At 49.0% G+C, this 18447-nt stretch overlaps 1 protein-coding gene across 1 annotated transcript in view; it reads left to right on the top strand.

The window, feature by feature from the left end:
- The window catches only part of HEATR6 (HEAT repeat containing 6), a 30001-nt gene extending 13614 nt beyond the window's left edge, over positions 1-16387 (top strand). The window contains exons 10-20 of the mRNA XM_029082620.2: positions 7-213; positions 960-1059; positions 2662-3005; positions 3545-3667; positions 4426-4512; positions 5983-6117; positions 7956-8078; positions 9403-9527; positions 11349-11445; positions 12649-12853; positions 14794-16387. Coding sequence (XP_028938453.1) covers positions 7-213; positions 960-1059; positions 2662-3005; positions 3545-3667; positions 4426-4512; positions 5983-6117; positions 7956-8078; positions 9403-9527; positions 11349-11445; positions 12649-12853; positions 14794-15341 — 2094 coding nt within the window. The 3' untranslated portion in view covers positions 15342-16387. The remainder of the gene's footprint in view (positions 1-6; positions 214-959; positions 1060-2661; positions 3006-3544; positions 3668-4425; positions 4513-5982; positions 6118-7955; positions 8079-9402; positions 9528-11348; positions 11446-12648; positions 12854-14793) is intronic.
- The last annotated feature ends 2060 nt before the right edge of the window (positions 16388-18447 follow it).

Raw genomic sequence — 18447 nt, 5'->3', positions numbered from 1 at the left:
TTGCAGACTCGGGCCTGTGCTCTTCAAGTTCTGTCAGCCATCTTGGAGGGCTCAAAGCAATTCCTTTCTGTTGCCGAAGATACGAGTGACCACCGAAGGGCATTTACCCCCTTTTCTGTAACCATTGCATCCAGCATCCGAGAATTACATCGATGCCTTCTCTTAGCCTTGGTGGCCGAATCCTCCTCTCAGAACATTACGCAAATAATTAAGGTAATAGCAGCAGCGGCAGCGTTAATATTTATTGAACGCCTGCCCGGCTCTGCACACTGTACTGTTTGGTAAGTACAGATTAAAGGAGGAACGTGTTCCCTGCCAACAAAGAATTTTTGTTCCGACGGGAGACAAACTGAAAAATATTTACAATTACAGTAGATAACTGCCCTCTTGTCGTTTTGCCTTGGTCACAGGGAATTTTACATTATTATTATTGTGTTTTTTATAAATGCTTACCATGTGCCAAGCACTATACTAACCGCTGGAATAGATTTAAGATAATCAGATGGGGCACAGTCCCTGTCCCACACGGGAGCCCACAAGCCTAAATAGGGACAAAATTTTAAATACAGTAGGAACATAGGGCAGTTTTAATCTGAAAGGCAAAATTGAAAGTACATGAGTCTAAGCTAGTTCATTCACTGAATCATATTTATTAAGCGCTTACTATGTGCAGAGCACTTTACTAAGGGCTTGAGGAAAGTACAACACAGCAATGAACTAGACGCATGCAGTCTAGTTGTTTTCTCTACAATGTACCAACCGGTAACCGGGGGTAGGATCGATTAAAACGTATGCCCCTTATAGATGTAAAGATCTCATTTTGATTTTTTTCAGTTCAATGTCTTGGATGATGTTTTGTCTTTATTCCCAAACTGCTCTTTCTTAAAGATCTCTGTTTACGGGTGAAGTTGAAAGCAACACCGTTCCTGACGTGTTCGTTCTCTTGTTTGGCTTTGCAGTGCCTAGCGAATTTAGTATCCAATGCACCGTATAACCGCCTGAAGCCCAGCCTGCTGTCTAAGGTCTGGAACCAGATCAAGCCTTACATTCGCCACAAAGGTCTGTCCTCCCGTAAACCCCGTGGGCCCCAATTAACCCACAGAGCTGAGTTCATAACACGTGCCACAGTTTTTGTTTCGTTTTTAGGTATTTAAGTGCTTACTATGCGCCAGGCACTGTACTAAACGCTGAGGTAGATATAAGCTAATCAGGCCGGACCCAGTCCGTGTCCCATATGGGGCTCAAGGTTTTCAGTCCCATTTTACAGATGAGGGAACGGAGGCCCAGAGAAGTGAAGTGACTTGCCTAAGGTCACACAGTGGATAAGTGGCGGAGGTGGGGTTAGAACCTAAATCCTTCTGACACCCAGGCCCGGGTTCTGCTACTAGGCTACGCTGCCGCTGTATTATTATTCTCAGTTTATTGAAAAGTATCTTGGCCTAGGGGAAAGAGTCCCGATCTGGGTGTCAGTCAGGGGACCTAGGTGTTAATCCTGGCTCTGTCCCTTGCCTCAGTTTCCTCACCTGTAAAATGGGAGTTCAGTTCCTGTTCTCCTTCCTGCTTAGACTTGTGAGCCCCATGTGGGACAGGGATTGGGTCTGACCTAGTAAACTCATATCCACCCCAGCGCTTAGTTCAGTGGTTGGTCAATAGCAAGCATTTATCCAAAATTATTATTGTTATTATTAGAGCAACAAATGCTCAAAGCATTTTCACGTGTTGTCTCTCTGAATGAAGGGACCCGGCCGTATCCCAAAATGACAGAATCAATGAATTAGTCGATCCGTGGTATTTATTGAGTGCCTGTCGAATGCAGAGCTCTGTACTAAGCGCTTGGGAAGGTACAGAACAATTGGGTTGGTAGATGGGGGTCCCTTACCCCCACGGAGCTTAGAGGCTGAATGTCCAACCTAGGTCCTTTCGTTAGTCACGCCCTGTGTCTGATCCAGGTGAGGAAATCAAGGCCCATAGAGGTTAAGTGACTCGCCCAATGTCACACAGGAGCTAAGTGGCAGAGCCAGGATTAGAATTCAGGTCCCCTGACTCCCTGCCTATGCTCTTTTCACTAGGCCACTCTGCTTCTTCAAAAAAGGTAGCTAGTTATTAGTTAAGAGTTTCCATAGTACCTGGAGTTTTATCCCCTAGGGTCTTAGACTAATTCGAAGAATAACCACCTCCTCCCTGGTCTGGTACTTGTTCCCACTTCAACCCAGGCATTGCCGTCCCTCTGAGCCACTGCCTCACTTGCCTTAGCCATCGACTGCGAGCCCACCCACCCCTCTCCCACTGCGGGTCCTGCCCTGATCGTCCCCCGGCTGATCTTCCTCCTTCCCGGCGAACACCAACCTCGGGTTTCGTCCCCCTCCGGCAACTTGTCCGGGACCCCCCCCCCCAACCCCGTCTCCTCATGGCTCTGGGGTTTCTTCCCCCAACCTTCGTAGCTCCTTCCCGCGGGCCCCATTCCATTCTTTGGGATTGGCTGGGTTTTACCTGAAGCGAATGATGGACATCCGTCACGCAAGAGAACCATTTCGGGAGGGTTCCTGAGGAGTGTTTTCGGCGTCCCTCTTCTTGAAGTCTCCGGGCCTTTCCCGGGCGACTGGGGCCGGCCCCGTTTACCGGGGGTGATGGTGGTGACCGCCCTTCCTCTTGGTTTCGCAGACGTTAACGTGCGGGTGTCGAGCCTCACGCTCCTGGGGGCTGTGGTATCCGCCCACGCTCCTTTGCCTGAAGTGGAACTGCTCTTACAACAGCCCCATCCTTCCGGCCCTGCCGCTTGCCATCGTCTCGGCTCTCCCTACCCACCGAGGAGAACCCCCCACGGCGAGCCTCAAGAGACCCCAGAGACCTCGGCAGGCTTCCCGTCGGAGCCCTGCTGGCTTCTCCGCCTCTGCGTCTCCATCGTCGTGCTGCCCAGGGAAGGTCCTTTCTCGGATGGCGAGGCGAGCTGTGCAGCCGGAGGAGGAGGGCTGGAACCATCCCCCGTTCGCCTGGAATCTTTACAGGTGGGCGGTCCCGACCGTTCAAAACTTCCCTTTTAGGTTGGGCGGGGGAGGTGTCTAAGTAGCACATTTCATAGTCAATCTCTGCCAGTGCTATTGATGCCTGGCTACTTGTTTTGTTGTCTGTCTCCCCCCTTCTAGACTGTGAGCCTGTTGTTGGGTAGGGATTGTCTCTATGTGTTGCCGAATTGTACTTTGCGAGCGCTTAGTACACAGTAAGCGCTCAATAAATCCGATCGAATGAATGAACTAGAGTCACTGTGTGCAAAGCACTGTACTAAGCGGTCGGGAGAGTACAATAGAACAGCAGACAGACACATTCCCTGCCCACAGCGAGCTCACAGTCTAGAGGGAGCTCACCTGTGGCCCATTTAGTCTGACCCTTGAGGGAGAAAAGTTTGACGGCACCCGTGTGGTGTAAATTTTTGCTTTTCGGTACTCTTGGAGATAGCATCCTAGTATCGATGGCCTTTTTTCACACGGCAGGTTAAATACCTCGAGTTGAGATTGGAGTGGTATAAGGTCATTTTTGCTCTCTACAGGTGTTAGCCCATCTCGTAAAGGGCTATTTTCCAATGGCGCAAGGCTACTTGATGGAGCTTGGCGAGGTGGTGTGCAAATGCATGAAAGAAACCGATCCATCCATTCAGCTTCATGGAGCAAAGGTAATACAGCGTTGAAAAAATTGCCTCAATTTTACCCTCGTTTCCCTCGCCGCTGGCTTGGTTATTGGTAGAATAGTTTGTTTTTCTATGTTTAGTAAAATGGTTTGATTAAAGTTACTCTCCCAAGCACTTAGTACACACAGTAAGGTTTCAATAAGTATCATCGATTGATTGGATTGATTGATTATTTAGCCTGGGGAAGCTCGAAATCTCCTATAGGAACGATGTTTATGTGCAAGCAGACTGATTTCTTATGTTTGTGTATTGATTGCATAGTTCCTACTCCTGGTGGGTGGTTTTCTTTGAGGGAGTAATAGTAATAACAGTAATAATTATGGTGCTTGTTAATTGCTTACTACGGGCCAAGCACTGTTCTAAGCACTGCGATAAAAAGAAGTTAATCAGATTGGGCATGATCCCTGTACCACATGGGACTCACAGCGTTAATCCCCATTTTACAGATTAGGTAACTGAAGCCCTCACTTGGGCGAATGAAATGACTTGCCCAAGGTCACACAGCAGATACGCGGCAGAGCTGGGGTTAGAACCCAGGTCCTTCTGACTCCCAGGCCCGTGATCTATCCACTAAGCCATACTTTTTCTCAAGTGTCCTCTTCCCTTTCGTTTTGCAAAGCAAATTTATTATGAAAGAAAGTAAATTGTGAGAATTCATTTTCTCTGCTTTCAGGGTGACATAGGGCTTGAGTTTAGTGTTATGAAGTCTTCTTTAATAAAACCAGTTCCTTCTTTGTTGTCAGCTCCTAGAAGAACTGGGCACAGGCTTAATACAACAGTATAAACCAGATTCTACTGTGAGCTCTGATCAGAGAGTACCCGTGAACTTGGTAAGTTAGTAGATTTTCATATAGGGTCATTTTCCATCTCTTCATGCTTCAGTGGCTTTAACGTCTAATTTTAATATCCAGCACGTGGTACCGGAATATTTTGGACCCTGGAAAACTGATTACAGAATATTTTTAAGTGTTGTGAATTGCAAATTTAAGCGGGAACTGCCTGAAGAGCAACGGGAAACTTTTTTTAACAGTATAATTTGGGAATACATTTTTCAGGTTAAACCCTCATGGTTTGTGTGGAAATCTTTTTTTTTTTTTTTCTCCAGTTGGGTAAAAATCAAGGTTAAAGGTTGGGCTTGGGATTTTTACACACAATAGCACTTGCATGGCTGACATCTCTAAGGAAGTAGGGCTACTTTCTGGCTCTTACAAGCTATGCAAATAGATAAAAGAATGCCTGCCATCAGCCCTACGTGTTGTAATAATGATAATTATTGTTATAATTGTGCTATTTAAGTGCTTACTATGTGCCAAGCACTGTACTAAACACTAGGGTATGTGGACGATAATCAGGTTGTCCTCCACAGGGAGCACACAGTCTTATTTGGAAGGAGAACAAGTATTGAATCCCCATTTTACAGATGAGGAAACTGAGGCACAGAGAAGTTGTTATAGCAATCTTCCTCAGAGTTCTGGACTCCAGGATGAATCCAAAGCTAAATAAAGAGGACTCTGTTTGAATGAGAAGGATGATTGTGCTTAATAGATCAACTGACCATGGCTGCCAATTATCCAGGGAAACTAGTTTTTTTTATAGAGGGGCGAGAAGGGAAATACCCCAGAAAAATACGTGAAATGCAGTTAAAAGCAATAATACTTTGACACTACATTTCCAGATGGTTGCTGATTCTGTTACTCTGTGATCTATTGGATACTGACAGTTTACCACACAGATCCTTCAAGTGAACTTAAGCTGATCATGGCTGAATTAGGATGGATCCCTTGATAGAGTCCATGAGCCAGAGAGCAGAAGTAGAGGAAAACCCTAAAATCCATTTGCTTAATATTTTTTACGTAGCAATATTAAATGTCAGGTATATGGGGTAGATCCAGGGTAATCCATCAAACACAGTCCCTGCTTCCCACAGAGTTCACAGTCTAAAAGGTGGGGGGGGGGGGTATCTTATCCCCATTGTAGAGATGAGGAAACTGACGCACTGAGGGGTCACGTGACTCGCCAAAGCAGGTCGGAGACAGAGCTGAAGGTAGAACCCAGTTCTCTGACTCCCAAATCCAAGCTCCTTGAACTGGTCCACACTTACTAAGCATTTAACCAACACCACAGTTATGATGATGATGACGACGTAGTGTGGAATAGGATCGCGTCTGGCTCTCTCCACTAGGCCAAGGGAAGGGATCGTGTCCGCAAACTCTATCGAACTCTTCCCAGCGCTCTGCACAGAGTTAGCACTCCGAAAATACTGTCGCTCGGCCTTTCCTCTGACTGCGTTTTTTTACCAGGTGGTGATGTTTTGGACAGTGATGCTGAATGGTCCGTTACCTGGGGCTCTTCAGAATTCCCAACATCCTACCCTCCAGGCTAGTGCCTGCGACGCCCTCTCGTCCATTCTTCCAGAGGCCTTCAGCTGTCTGCCGGTAAATTTAGAAGCTTCTCCGCCGGCTTCAACTGGTGCACGTAACTGGAACTTCGGTGGTATTATATGCTGTATTTATTGTGGGTTCTGCTTTTATCCAGGAAGTTTGACGTGATGGAGAAAAGGGGACTGGTGGGATTCTTCTGAGTGCTTAAATTGTGATGAGGGGAAACACATACGTTTCCAGTGAGCCGGAAGAGCGACCCCTCGCTTGCCCGAAAAAGAAATGTTCATTTCTGACATCTAGGGCGTCTTTTTCAACCGGGAATGGTATTTGCATCCGCTCATCCTATCTCAGTGAAATCTCATGACAATTTCCAAACGTCGGTCTCTGTCTTAAACCCTTGGCTCATCTGAAAAAATCTGTGCCTGTCCCAGCGGTGAAGAGACCGTTTCTTAGATCCCCGGGTCGGGCGGTCTCACGGATCCCGAGACCGCGAACCGGGCACGGAGTCGAACCCGGCCGGGCTCTGGGTTGTGACGGCCAGCTCACAGTCCCTCTACTTTGGTGCCGGGAGGCGATGGCCTAAGCCTCCCTTCTGGGGGTTCCGCCGCAGCCCACCCCTCGTGGATCGCTGAGGGTAAAATTGCCAGCGGCTCACGGGGGCAACCGGCTCGGGGAAGGCCTTCCCGGGAAGGAGCCCGGGTGATTCGGGCTCGTTTCCGGGATGGTCTGGTGCCCCAAGGCTGTAGCCAGGGGCTGGGACTGGCAGAGCCCTGGATTTCTGGTCCTTGCTGTTTGGCTCCATCTTGTCGTACTGTATCTTGGGAGTTCCCGTGCACATTCCCCCCCCAAAAAACGGGTTGAAAGATGTCATTTAGATTGTTGATGATGAAGATGATTGTGGTATTCGTTAAGCGCCATGTGCCGAGCAGTGTATTTTGGGTAGGTATAATCAAGTTGGATACAGTCCCTGTACCACAGACAGCTTGCAATATGTGTGGAAGGGAGAAGCAGCAGGGCTTAGTGTTAAGAGCCCAGGCCTAAGAGTCGTAGACCCGGATTCTAATTCCAGCTCCGCCCCTTGTCTGCTGTGTGGCCTTGGCCAAGTCATTTAACTTCTCTGTGCTTCAGTTACCTCATCTGTAAAATGGGGATTAAATCTTTGAGCCCCATGTAGGACATGGACTGTGTTCAACCTGATTAGCTTGTATCTACCCCCGTGTTTAGTAAAGGGCCCAGGACATAGTACCATTAGAAAAAGAAGAAAAAAAAAACAGGGTTGGAATCCCCATTTTACAGATGAGGAAACTCAGGCCCAGGAGAAGCAGCCTGGCCTAGTCGATAGAGCACAGGTCTGGGAGGCAGAGGACATGGATTCTAATCCCGGCTCTGCCACTTGTCTGCTGTGTGACCTTGGGCAAGTTACTTCACTTCTCTATGTCTCATTTCCTCATCTGGTAAAATGGGGGTTAAGAATGTGAACCCTATGTGAGATAGGGACTGTAGCCAACCTCGCTATCTTGTATCTACCCCAGTGCTTAGTCCAGTGGCATATCGTGAGTGCTTAACAAGTACCACAGTTATTATTACATAATAATACATAATAAACCAATATATTATTATACCTAATAATTATATACAATGTAATATATAATAAAAATAAAGTGACTTAATCACATTTCTGAATGACCATCCAGCAGGCAAGCGTCAGAGCCGGGTTTAGAACCCTGGTCCTCTGATTTCCAGGCCCTTGCTCTTTCCTCCAGGCATTATACATGACATTATACATCTTATATGCAGAATAAAACATTTATATTCTCTCTCTCGCCCCTCCCCCCCCGCCTTCTTCCCCTCCTTCTCTCCATGTCTCTTTCCGTCATGTCCATAATTTGCAGAATGATCGGCAGATCATGTGCATCACTATGCTGCTGGGATTAAACCACAGTAAGAATCCCTTGGTGAAAGCCGCTGCCGCCCGGGCCCTGGGAGTCTACGTCCTTTTCTCGTGTCTTCGGCAGGTGAGCGTGGAACAGTTTTAATCTCCTGTCACCCTAGAGTGAGACATCTACAACGCATGGTTTCGGAGGATGTGGCCTGGGCCGTGGGAAACTCATTTGTTTTCCTGTTTATCGGTAATCACTTCCCATTAGGTTCTTGCATCCTGATGTAATCAGGATACTGAGAAGCAGCACGGCGCAGTGGAAAGAGCGTGGACCTGGGAGTCAGAAGGTCGTGGGTTCTAATCCCTGCTCTGCCATTTGTCTGCTGGGTGACCTTGGGCAAGTCACTAAATTTCTCTGTGCCTCTATTATCTCATCTGTAAAATGGGGATTGAAATAGTGAGCCCCACCTGGCACGGGGACTGTGTCCAACCCAACTTGCTTGTATCCACCCCAGTGCTTAGTACAGTGCCCGGAACATAGTAAGCACTCAACAAATACCATAATTATTATTAATCGGCAAATCAAAATTAGGAAAGCACATCACTTTTGCATATTACCTTTCATTTAAATTCCAAGGATTAGGAAAGTGTAGAAAACTGTTTTGGCATATTTTGTGGACATATTTTTTGGCCGTGTTTTCTTAACATATTTCATCTGACCTATTTTATTTTATTCTTCCACTCTTAAAATAATTGAAGCGGGAACATTATCTTGACATTTCCTGAAAGTGAATCCCTAGAGAAACTAAATCTAACATACTCTAGGCAAGAAAATTAGGGAAACTGAACCGAGAGTTTGGATCTGCCTAGCATCGAGAATTTAATGTTTTTCCAATCTGGATATATATGCTAAATTCAGAGGAATAATAATCCTTGCCAAATTTGTGGTAAACCCGTCTTGGTAGTGGTTGTTATGATTATAATTGTAATGATAATGATATTTGTTACACTCTTACTTTGTGCCAAGCACTGTTCTCAGCGCTGGGGTAGAAGATACAAGGTGATTATGTTGTCCCACGTGGGGCTCACAGTCTTAATCCCTATTTTACAGATGAGGTAACTGAGGCCCAGAGAATTTAAGTGACTTGTCCAAGGTCACACAGCAGACAAGAGGCAGAGCCGGAATTAGAACCCACATCCTCTGACTCCCAAGCCCGGGCTCTTGCCACTAAGCCACGCTACTTCTCTTAATAGATATAGTTGTGGTATTTGTTAATCATATGCTATATGCCAAGCACTGTACTAAGCCCTGGGGAAGAGGCAAGGTAATCAGATCAGATACAGTCCCTGTCCCACACTGGGCTCACAGTCCAAGTAAAAGCAAAAATAAACTGCGGGAAGACTGGAAATGTTTTTCCATCTGCACTTCCAGAATTAATTGCACTGTTTTCCCTTTATAGGATGTGATGTTTGTTGCAGATACCGCAAACGCAATACTGACGTCTCTTCATGACAAGTCTCCAAACGTCCGTGCCAAAGCAGCCTGGTCGTTGGGGAACCTGACTGACACCTTGATTGTCAACATGTAAGTAGTGACTTCTCAGGCCAGTGAGGTGGAACCAAGCTTCCTCTGGTTCTCGGTAAAGAAAGATCATTATAATCATTACAGCGCTAATGATAAACCTAGTCCCTAGAATAAGTATAAGCATTAGCTAAGACGGTCTCCCACCGTAACCCCCAAGAAACTGCCCAAATCTGCCTTAATCGGTACGTCATTGTCGTCTAATGCTGTTCTTAGTGCGGCCTACTTAGTGTTGTCTTCACCACTGCCCCGGGGCTCCTTCTCCCCACCCACGCTTCAGGAGGTGTCATGTGGTCATCAGGTGGCTTTCCTTCCCACCCACGCACCCAAATAAACACAAGTTGTCCCTCAGGGGTCCTTCTGTTCCACATCCCCAGTAGGACAAACCCCACAGGAAAGCAGTAACTTCACCCAACTCCTCTCCCTAAACACATCGAGCCCTCCAATCCCCCGCAAAAGCATTCCCCGCCTATTTTCTACTCTCTCCAGGTGATCTTGGCTCAATTGCCATCTTGTTGCTTCTGCACCACCCAGGCCCTTGGAAACTCACAACCTCCCTGACTGAAATCCATATCGTACACCCCCTGTTACTTCATTGCTGGCTCACGTGCCTCTTTGTTTCCTTTTTCTCCCTCCCATTATCCACCGGTTACCTCGGGGTCCGTCTCTCCCGCTAAAATGTAATTTCCTCGAACTCCGCACACCGCCATGCCCAATACGAAGGATTGATCGGTCAGCAGAGTGACCACAGAATACAGGCGATGATAATTCAGGAAGACGGTCATTTGCAGGGCTCAACAAATGTTAGCTCAGTTCACCAGCCATGCGGAGTCACCACCGTCAGATGCCCGGGCCTGGGCTGGTCTGTCTGAGCGTGTCAGATGTCTCCCGTCAATTTACCGCAGCCTCGCTGCCATGTTTGGTTAATGCACACGATGTTAGCGAGCAGCCTGCCGATCAACTTCATTTTTTTATTTTTATTTCTCCTTCCATTCATCCCTATCAAGTCGATGGGGATTGAGGGCCCGGTTCACGTAAAGTAGCGATGAGATGGGGATTGACCGGTGATCTCGGGGTCGGCAGTTTCATCTTACCTGTAGGTCGACGACATGTTAGTGATTGAAGCTTTGGAAAAAGCGCTGATTAGAGTTTGAAATGCAGGGAGGTGGTACAAAGCGGGATTTTTCCCATTGTGCATCACGTGAAGGGAAGCTCGCGTGCTCTGACTACCGTGCATCGCCAGTGCTCCTTCTCCAGGCAGATGCCAGTGGTCGGAAGAACGCTCCCTGATTCCCTCACGGGCATCCCAAAATGCCCAGAGAAAGCCCACTTTCATGGAAGAACTGGGTGTCAAGGCGGCCTGGAAGCTGCTTGTGGGCAGGGGACATGTCTATTCACTCTTTTATTAATAATAATAATAATATGTGTGGTATGAGGTGTTTACTATGTGCCAAGCGCTGTTCTAAACTCTGCAGTAGATACAAGTTAATCAGATGGGACGCAGGTTGTCCCACGTGGGGCTCACAGTCTTAATCCCCACTCTGCAGATGAAGTAATTGAGGCACAGAGAAGTGCCCAGTTCCACAAGGCCGCACAACAGGCAAGTGGCGGAGTCAGGATTAGAACCCTGGTCCTTTTGACTCCCAGGTCCGGGCTCTATCCACTAGACCATGCTGCTTCCCCTATTTTAAAGCACTTCTTGAGCTAGGTCCCCCATAAATTTCCTATGTTAGCTGAAGTGAAATCTATTTGAATTTCTCACTTTTACAAAATAAAATGCAATGGGTTTTGCTTTTCGTGTATTTTACCTGCTGCTTTTGCCAGGGAAACCTTGGGCCGGAGTTTCCAGGAAGAGTTCTCGGGGCTCCTGCTGTTGAAAATGTTACGGTCAGCAACCGAAGCATCCAAAGATAAGGACAAGGTATTGAGTGCTGATATTTTATCTCTAGCTCGTGGAGCCTTAGTGGTGGAAAGAGACCACTGTTCCAAAAAGATCCTTTTTGGGGGGTTCCAGAAGTCGTCTACCCGAGGCCACTGAAACCATTCTGCGGTCGCCCTTGAAGTGAATTGATCCAAACCCATCCCAGGTTTAACGGCTAAACGGTTCCCAGTGAATTGAAGACTCCAGGTTGCAGGGCAAAGTCATCTTTCTTCATGCGAGCGGGTTAAGCTGGGCCCTCACACGCCACATCCCACTCAACTTCGTGCTTGAGTGTCCGTACCTTCCTTCCATCGTATTTATTGAGCGCTTACTGCGTGCAGAGTACTGTACCGAGCGCTTGGGCGAGTACAAGAGAACAGTAAACAGACTCATTCCTTGCCCACAACGAGCCTGTCGCCTGGAGACGGGCTTACGGGAGGATGTTAGAGCCGAGCCCCAGGCTCCTCCGTCTCCCCGCGGAGGGCGGGAGGCCTAGTGGAGCTAGTTGTCGACTGCCCCTCGGCCATCAGAGGAGGTGGCCGGTCTCTAGCGGGACACGGGCACGTCTTTCCTCCCCGTGGCATCGGCAGGCTCGCGATTGGGTCCCTGGAATGCACCGTGCCTGGACTCCTACCCCTTCCTTCATCTTTCCACAAATGGGGTGCCTCGTGAATAATAATAGTAATAATAATTTTGGTATTTGTTCGGCGCTTACTATATGCCAGGCATTATACTAAGCGCTGGGATGGGTACAAGCTAATCAGGTTGGACACAGTCCCTGTCCCTCATGCTCACAGTCTCCATCCCCGCTTTCCAGATGAGGGAACGGAGGCCCAGAGAATAATAATAATAATTATGGTACTTGTTAAGCGCTTACTAGGTGTCCAGCACTGTTCTAAGCCCTGAGGTAGAAACAAGTTAATCAGGTTGGACACAGGTTGTCCCACATGGGGCTCACACTCTTAGTCCCCGTTTTCCAGATGAGGCAACTGAGGCCCAGAGAAGTGAAGCGACTTGCCCAAGGTCACACGTACAGGCAAGTGGTAGAGCCGGGATTGGAACCCAGGTCCTTCTGACTCCCCGGCCTGGGCTCTAACCGCTAGGCCACGGTGCTTCTCGCCGTCTGAGAGAACAGGAGGGGCCGGTAAGGGGGACCTTCCCCTTCGGCAGAATTGCTTCTGACGGTCGGCTGTTCGTTTCCAGGTGAAAAGCAACGCGGTCCGGGCCCTGGGAAACCTGCTCCATTTCCTCCAGCCCTATCACGTAGTGGAGCCCAGGTTCAAAGAGCCCATCGAGGAGGCCGTCCAGGCCCTCATCTCGACCATCCTCAGCGACGCCACGATGAAAGTGCGGTGGAATGCCTGCTACGCCCTCGGAAATGTATTTAAGAATGCCGCTTTGCCACTTGGTGAGTGACAGGCTTCTGTCCTGCTCTCCCGCCACTTGTTTCTCCGGGAAACTTTCAGCAGCCAGCGAAATGGTTGGAGGGTGAAGAAGGGAAAATGATCACCCCGTGTGCCTTTGGTTTTTGGGAGGTATTTCCTTGTTAAGCTGGAAATGGGAGGGACCTCGATTTGCCACTCTCAGCTCTGTTACCTTTCCCGGAAGCTATTATTATTGTTATGGTATCTGTTAAGCGCTTACTATGTGCCGAGCACTGTTTGAAGCGCTGGGTTAGGTAATCAGGTTGTCCCACATGGGGCTCACAGTCTTAATCCCCATTTTCCAGATGAGGTAACTGAGGCACATGGCTTGCCCAAGACCACCCAGCAGACAACTGGCAGAGCTGGGATTAGAACCCACGTCCTCCAACTCCCAAGCCCGTGCTCTTTCCCCGGGCCGCACTGCTTCTGTCAGTCAGTCAGTTCATCAGTGGTATTTATCGAATGCTTACTCTGCCCGAGTACTGTGCTAAGCGACGGGAGAGTACGGTACAGTAGAGTTGAGAGGCAGCTTAGTGGATAGCGCACAGGCCCGGTGGTCAGAAGGACCTGGGTTCTAATCCCAGCTCTGCCACTTGTCCGCTGTGTGACCTCGGGCAGTCACTTCACTTCTCTGCACCTCAGTTACCTCATCTGTCAAATGGAGATGAATCCCGTGAGCCCCGTGTGGAAGGTGGACTGGGTCCAACCTGATTAGCTTGTATCTACCCCAGTGCTCAGTACAGAGCCTGGCACAAAGCACTTAACAAATGCCGCTTTGAAAAAAAAAATATGGTTGGTGGACATGATCCCTGCCTTCGGGGATCATCCAGTCTAGTGGACGAGAAGCAGCGTGGCTTAGTAGCAAGAGCATGGGCTTGGGAGTCAGAGGCCACGGGTTCTAATCCTGTTCCCACCACTTGTCTGCTGTGTGACCTTGGGTAAGCCACTTAACTTCTCTGTGCCTCAGTTATCTCATCTGGAACATGGGGTTTAAAACTGCAAGCCGCACATGGGACAACCTGATCACCCTGTAACTACCCCGGCGCTTAGAACAGTGCTTGGCACATAGCGCTTAACAAATGCCGTGATGATGATTATCATTAGTGGGGAGGACAGACATTAAAGTAAATTTCAGCTAAAGTAAGGGACAGAGTAGAGGGATATGTATACATGTGCCGTGGAGTCAGGGATGAATATCAAAGTGCTCTAGGGACACACACCCAAGTGGAAAGGCGACACAGAAGGGAAGGCGAATGGGCGAATGAGGAATTCGTCACGGAAGGCTTTTGGGAAAAGTGGGCCTCTGAAGGTGGGGAGAGCGGTGGTCTGTCGGACAGGAAGCAGGAGGGAGTCCCGCACCAGAAGGTGGACGTGGGCGAGGGGGTCGGCGGCCAGAGAGACGAGATTGAGGTACAGAGAGTGGGTTGGCATTAGAGGAACCAGGTGTACGAGTTGGGTTAGAGTAGGAGATTAGCGACGAAAGGTGGGAGGGGAGTTTCCAGAAGTCAAAATCCCAGCTAACGTGTTTGGCGAGGACTAGGTGGAAAGCCAAGGAGCCACCCCAGAGCTAGCAGCCCCAGGAAGCAGCGTGGCTCGCGGTTAGAGCACGGGCCTGGGAATCGAAAGGTCGTGTGCTCTAATCCCGGCTCCACCATTTGTCTGCTGTGTGACCTTGGGCAAGTCGCTTCACCTCTCTGTGCCTCAGTTCCCTTATCTGGAAGATGGGGATTAAGACTGTGGGACAGGGACTGCGTCCAACCCGATTTGCGTGTATCCGCCCCAGCGCTTAGAACAGTGGCTGGCACAAAGGAAGCACTTAACAAACACCGCAATTATTACTGTTAGTTATCTTGGACTAGAAGAGTAGCCGTCGCTTCCTCCTCCTCCTTTGGGGCTGACGCCTACCGGCACGGTTTTTCCCTAGGGACGGCTCCGTGGAGCGCCCAGGCCTTCGGGGCTCTGACGACCGTGGTGAAGTCCTGCAAGAACTTCAAAGTGCGCATCAAGTCGGCCGCGGCCCTGTCCGTCCCCGGCAGGAGGGAGCAGTACGGCTCCGCCGAGCAGTACCGCCTGGTCTGGGAGGCGTTGGTCACGGCCCTGCAGAGGAGCGAAGACACCGCCGACTTTCTGGAGTTCAGATACTGCGCCAGCCTCAGAACCCAGATCTGCCAGGCCCTGCTTCACTTGCTGAGCCTCGCCCGCGCCTCCGATCTGCCGGCCATCCAGGCGACGGTCCGAGAGGACGGCCCCATGGTCCGAGCTTACGTCCTGCAGCACCTGAAGCCGGGGGCGGAGGGAGACGGGCTCTCCTCGCCCCAGGAGAGAGGCGGCTCGTTGAAGAGGGCTCTGGAGCATATCCGCGGCATTCAGGAACAGGTAGCAAGCAAGGCTAAAGTTACCGCGGTGGCCTACCTAGAGGGTATCCTGGCCACTTGCGGCGACTCGCTCGAGTCCCGAGCATCTCCTCAGTAGAGAGTGCACCGACCGCGTTAAGGACACCGGCAACGTGTCGAGGGGCAAAATGAAGAGGATGAGAAAGAAAAACGTCGCAAGGAGGCTTACTTTAGGCATTAAAATCCGCGTGGAGCCAAGGCAGGAAAACTGGGGCAACGTGAGAGCCTCTTTGAAATGTCACCCTAATTCCAAAGCGCCGTCTCGAGCGGCCACCTGACGAGAGGTCGCTTTCCACAGCGACGGCGACGGTCCACGGTGTCGGGAGCTCGTCCGCCTGGGTTCCAGCTCCCGCGGAGGGCGGAGAGAGCAGAGACGTCCGAAGGCAGCTGCCTATAGACCAGAATCAGAGTGGGAGTGACCCAGAGAACCTCCCCTGAGCCTTGGGTTGCCATCTCTGTTTTATTTTCCTTTTATATTTGACTCCCTGAAACCTTGAGGGGAAGAAGCACTCGTCCCCGGAGAGAAGCCCAAATAGCGGACAGGTATTCCAACTCACCCCTCTGCCAGCTCTCTCTTCTTCTAGGTCCTCAAGCCGCCTCCAGCCCCGGCCGGTGGACGGAGACTGGGCGAGGAGGCCCCCCTAGAAGCACCCCCCGGTGACCACCGTCCGGGCGGAGGCTGCAAAGCCCTCGGAGAGAATTCAGCAGAACTGGAGGGGTGTGGAAAAGCCCCTGCGGTCACCCCCTCTGGCCGGAAGACGGGTGGAAGGTTCCCAGAGGGAGCCCACAAAGTCTGTAACTGGAGTCTTGGGGGTTGGGAAGAAAGGAAGGAATCGGGAGGAGCGACCTAGGTGGGGGAAAGAGAGGGTGAGCCCTTGCCAGAAACACACCTGGAAGGAAGGGCTTGGAAAATTCCCACAAGCACATACCCACACACTCGCATGCACACACACACACACTAAATCGAGCCATTTCTGCTAATTTTCTCGGCATGAAATGAATATGCGATCGAGTCCCACATCATAGAATGCCCCCAGATTCACAGATCGGACAATCGGTGGTATTCATTGGGCACCTACTCTGGGCAGACCACTGTACTAAGCACTTTGGAGAGTCTTGTCTTACGCTGTCGAGTCGTTTCCGACCCGTAGCCGCTCCGTGGACGCATCTCTCCCAGAACGCCCCACCTGCAGTCGTTCTGGTAGTGGATCCGTGGAGTTTTCTTGATTGAAATTTGGAAGTGGTTTACCACTGCTTTCTTCCGAGCAGTCAACTTGTCTCCTCCCTCGACTCTCTCCCATGCCACTGCTGCCCGGCACAGGTGAGTTTTGACTTTTGCAGATGGCCTTCCTTCGCTAGCCGCCGCCCAAGTTAGCAGTGGGTAGGCCTCTGCTCGACTCTCCCTCCCGTAGCCGAGACTGGTAGAGTACTGGAAACTCTCCAGGTGCCGTCCTGAGAGGGTTTAGAGGACTATGGGGAGGAAGACTTGGAAGCGAACAGTAGAATAATAGAGAGTAATATCTGTGTGGCATAAAATAATTGACTTTCCTCATTTTTTAATGAGGCTTTTATTCTGAACCTGCCAGAATGAGAAGATTTCAGAAATCTAAACAAAAGGTATTCTTGCTTGCCAAGAAATCGGTCGATTATCGTGACCTTGTTTTGAGCACGTGTATGTTTTCTGCTTGAATGACACGTGTGCTGATACTTTGCACAGAAAGAAACCCAAAATGTAAAATTGAAATTGTTCCTCCAAGTGAGATTCTATTACTTTTTGAGTTCAGGGCCTCTTGCCCAATATACTGCACTTTCAAAAGGGATGTAAGTTTGATTTTGAATGTCTATGTATCTTTACCTTTAAAGGGGATATCATTGAGCATTTGGACTTTTAAAAGATTGTGGGATGGTCTAGGAAGTGAACTCTGTTTCAGGAGGGAAAGTACTGAAGAAGGAGCTATTCAACACTGTGTCCCTTAAGAATTTTACAAAAACAGGTGAAAACTGTAGTGTTTCAAATTCCCAATGTTATTAAGGGACAGTAATAAAGAACTCTTATCACTCATTTACTAAATCAAGAATAATTAGTCCGGCCCTCTTGGGAACATAAGAAATAATTGAGTTGCCTCATTTTAGATGGTGCTAGAGGAGTTTTCTTTTAATGTTACTTTTAGTGACGGAGTTTCTTAGATATCATCAGAAACTCGGTGCAAAGGTGTCCCAAATTGGAATTTTACATCTGGTTGACAATGCCTTTCTCATTTTGGCAATTTTCTCTGACCCTAGTGACTTAAGCTGTTGCTTAGAGGTTAATACAGAATTAGGTGAGGAAGAGATAAAAAGCTCTAGATATTTAGGTTTGATTTGGAATAAAAAGAAAGTAGGGTGGATAAAATGTCTTTGGATTCTTTCAACACTTAAAAATGTTTTTCAGTAATTAAGTGTGCCGTCTCGAGACCGAAAACGATGGAACTAAAATTTTCTGATCTTCCTGTCTCAGTAATCTTTCTGTACCTTTGTCCACTTGCTACAGGGAGCTATCTCTTTAAACTCTTTTACATGACAATTAAATACTTTCTCTTCAAATACGTGCATTTGAATTTTTTCCTCTAACTTCCCCTTCCTCTCTTCAGTTTTGCCCTTTTCCTCCCAAACACTACACCCGTTGTACCTAAAAAGCAGCCTGTCTGATTAGGAGATGGATTTACGACTGCGGTGGAATGAATTTGGTAAACAACCCGTGCACTCGTTGTACCTAAAAAGCAGCCTGTCTGAATACGAGGTGGATTTATGACTGCGATGGAATGGATTTGGTAAACAACCCGTCCCCGTGGGGTTTGACTTCATTTGGCCATCTCTACTGGCAGTGGGCTGAAGATTGGAAGAACAGTCAGTCAATCGATGGTGTTTATTGAGCGCTTACTGTGTGCAGAGCACTGTACTAAGCCCTTGGCAGAGGACAGTACAGTAGAGTTGGTAGACACATTCCCTGTTCATAGCCGGCCAGTTGTGGCTCCGTCACTTGCCTGCCGTGTGAAAGGTCACACGGCAGACAAATGGCAGAGCCAGGATTAGAACCTAGGTCTTTCTGACTCTGAGGCCTGTGTTCTATCCACCGGACCATGCAGCTCTCTTCTTAAAATTCCTCCCGAACTTCCAGGTAGGACAACTTCCTGCCGCTGCCCGTT

The sequence above is a fragment of the Ornithorhynchus anatinus genome, chromosome 17, assembly GCF_004115215.2.
Source record: "Ornithorhynchus anatinus isolate Pmale09 chromosome 17, mOrnAna1.pri.v4, whole genome shotgun sequence".
Lineage (NCBI taxonomy): Eukaryota > Metazoa > Chordata > Mammalia > Monotremata > Ornithorhynchidae > Ornithorhynchus > Ornithorhynchus anatinus.
This window is presented reverse-complemented; position numbering and strand designations above follow the sequence as displayed.